At 66.9% G+C, this 2,427-nt stretch overlaps 1 protein-coding gene across 3 annotated transcripts; it reads right to left on the bottom strand.

Annotated features, from left to right (window-relative positions):
- LOC110400863 (calcium-binding protein 2-like) lies at positions 1 to 2,421 on the bottom strand. Of its 3 annotated transcripts, none has more exons than XM_021401188.1 (6): positions 1,750 to 2,421; positions 1,244 to 1,274; positions 588 to 731; positions 385 to 494; positions 157 to 304; positions 1 to 65 (listed from the first exon to the last, which is right to left on the bottom strand). In XM_021401188.1, exons 1-6 carry the CDS (start codon positions 1,993 to 1,995, stop codon positions 37 to 39), a joined length of 708 nt encoding a protein of 235 aa, XP_021256863.1. In that variant the 5' UTR covers positions 1,996 to 2,421; the 3' UTR covers positions 1 to 36. The 3 variants fall into 3 exon arrangements, with proteins under 3 accessions (XP_021256863.1, XP_021256864.1, XP_021256865.1); XM_021401189.1 differs by having other exon boundaries at positions 157 to 275; XM_021401190.1 differs by having other exon boundaries at positions 157 to 272.

Here is a 2,427-nt window from a genome sequence, read left to right as displayed (position 1 = left end):
GGTCAGCCCCGGGCCCCCTCCTGCCCCACAGCTTCGTTAGCGGGACGACAGCATCATGACGAACTCTGCAGGGCGACGCGGCGGGCGTCAGGGCCTCGTCGCCCCACGCCGTGCCCAGCGAGGGGAGGAGGGGGGGGAAACAGGGCCGGGCCTCACCATCGAAATCCACGCGGCCGTCCCCGTTGAGGTCCACGTCCTGCAGGATCTCGTCCACCTCCTGCGCCTTCAGCTGCTCGCCCAGCAGCGCCGCGATGGCCTGCCTCATCTCCGCGCTGCTGATCTCCCCGTCCCCGTTCACGTCGAACTGCGGCACGCGCAGCTCGCGCCCCGTCCCCGCCTCCCCTCGTCCCAGCCCTGCTTCCCCCGGGCTCCCCGTAGCCGTACCTCGCGGAAGGCGATCTTCAGCTCCCTCACTCCCACCATGTGAGCCGTCTCCTCCCGCAGCTTCGGCCCCATCATCTGCACGAAGTCCTCAAAATCCACGCGGCCTCCCACTGTACCAGGGGAAGGAACAGGCTCGGTGCCCCGGCCCCGGGTGCGTCCCCGCGCCGCCGCCCTGGACCTGCAGGCCCCATCGCTGCACTCACTCCTCATCTTGATGTGCTGGGAGATCTCGATGAGCTCCATCTCGGTGGGCATGTAGCCCAGCGTGCGCATGCAGGCACCCAAGTCCTTGTAGCTGATGAAGCCGTCCTGGTCTGTGTCAAACTCCTTGAAGGCATCCAGCAGCTCTGTTCCAGGCATACGTGGGCACGGGGACCCGTCAGGAACGGGGCCATGGCACCTCAACCCATGGCACCTCGCCCCACAGTGCATCCCACCGTGGCATGTGTCCCCATTTCACTACGTCCCATGGTACTGCAACCCATGGCACCACGTCCCGTGGCAACTCCAACCCATGATACTCTGTCCTACAGCACCACGCCCAATGGCAAGTCCCTCCATGGGATATGTCCCCATGGTGCAACGTGCCATGGCACTCCATGGTGGCACGTCCCATAGCAGACCCCTCCACGGCACCACGTCTCGTGACACCACAGCATCGTGTCCCATGGTGACTCCCTTCATGTCTACATGTTCCACGGCATCACACCTCTCGGCACCACGTCCCATGGAAGGACCCTCAATGGACCGTGTCCCCACGGCCCACTGTCCCACAGCACTGCGTTCTATGGCAAGTCCTTCCATGGCATCACAGCACCACAAGCCCATGTCCCCCCCATGCCCCGACCCCACTGCTCACCATCAAGCTCCTCCGGCGACAGCTCCCGCTCCTGGGACAGGGCACAGAGGGGTAGCGGTGGCAGAATCAGACCCGGCTCAGCCCCCCGTCCCCCAAGCAAACCACGGTGTCACCTTCGTTACGCGTGGGACAAAATTAACTCCCACAGGAGGGATTAGACGGATTGGAGACAAAGCCTTGCCTGGCCCCCCTGCCCACCGACCCCATCAGCCCCTCTCCCTGTGCACACCCCAACACCCCCAGCCCGGGACCTCCAGCCCCTAACAGGGTTCTGCCCCATGGCTCATTGCTGGGGTGACACCACGGGGCAGATCCCCAAGCCCAGCCCCGCTGCTCCCCAACCCACGGTGCCCTCACCGGCCCCACAAAGAGGGGGGGGGTGGGATGAACCCCCAGACCTCCCCGCTCTGCCCACCAGTACCCACCCGGCATCGCGTCCCCTCCATCCCTGTTGAACCCAGTCCCGTCCCCCAGCTTCCCACGTCCCCCCCACCCTGGACCCCCACCTTGCCAAACACCGTGTTGAGGAAGGGTGAGTATGCCTTGGCAGAGGCAGCATGGGGGTCCCCTGCCCCTTTCTTGCCGTTCTTCCGCCCGTGGCTTCCATGCCGGGATTCGGTGTCGGGGCTGCCTGGGGGGCCACCAGCCTCAGGGACCTTGGGGGGGCTCTCCCCCACCTCCTCCCCCGGCTTCCCCTTGCCAGAGGCTTCGGTGTTCTTGGGGGACCCCTTGTCCCCCCGCGAGCGTGGCATGGGGCCGGGGGCTGGCGGCGGCAGCAGGAGCAGGGCCGGGGGTCAGCCAGCCCTTAAGAAGGAGGCCAGGAAATCCTCTTACCTGCCCCCCCCCACCCCGGGGAGGGCAAAGCCAATTAGCAGTGATTAGCATGGCAGGAAACGAGCCACCCCCCCCCGTGCCCTCAGCCGGCACACAGCACCCCCACATCCAGCCCCCCCAGGCACCTCCTGCCTGCACCAGGGAGCAGCGGAGCCAGACCCCTCCCCAACCCCCGGGTCAGCATCGCCCCAGCTCAGCACAACGCGGGCAGGGAGGCAGCGCCTGGCAGGGAGATGCCACCACGGGGACGCTACGGCCCTATCTGTCCTCAACACGGCCACCTCGGGTCCTGCCCCGAGCCCCCCGCCTTGGTGCTGGGCGCCCACAGGAGGCCAGCACACGGGGAACGG

Source organism: Numida meleagris, chromosome 6 (genome assembly GCF_002078875.1).
Source record: "Numida meleagris isolate 19003 breed g44 Domestic line chromosome 6, NumMel1.0, whole genome shotgun sequence".
Lineage (NCBI taxonomy): Eukaryota > Metazoa > Chordata > Aves > Galliformes > Numididae > Numida > Numida meleagris.
This window is presented reverse-complemented; position numbering and strand designations above follow the sequence as displayed.

Bases quoted from the DNA above. Each gene is read 5' to 3' on its own strand.
- LOC110400863 (XM_021401188.1), bottom strand. From the start codon at position 1,995: ATGCCACGCTCGCGGGGGGACAAGGGGTCCCCCAAGAACACCGAAGCC. The intron at 1,275-1,749 runs GTGGGGGTCCAG...GCCCTGTCCCAG, and splicing joins TCAACACGGTGTTTGGCAAG to GAGCGGGAGCTGTCGCCGGA. The intron at 305-384 runs GTACGGCTACGG...CGCGTGCCGCAG, and splicing joins TGAAGATCGCCTTCCGCGAG to TTCGACGTGAACGGGGACGG.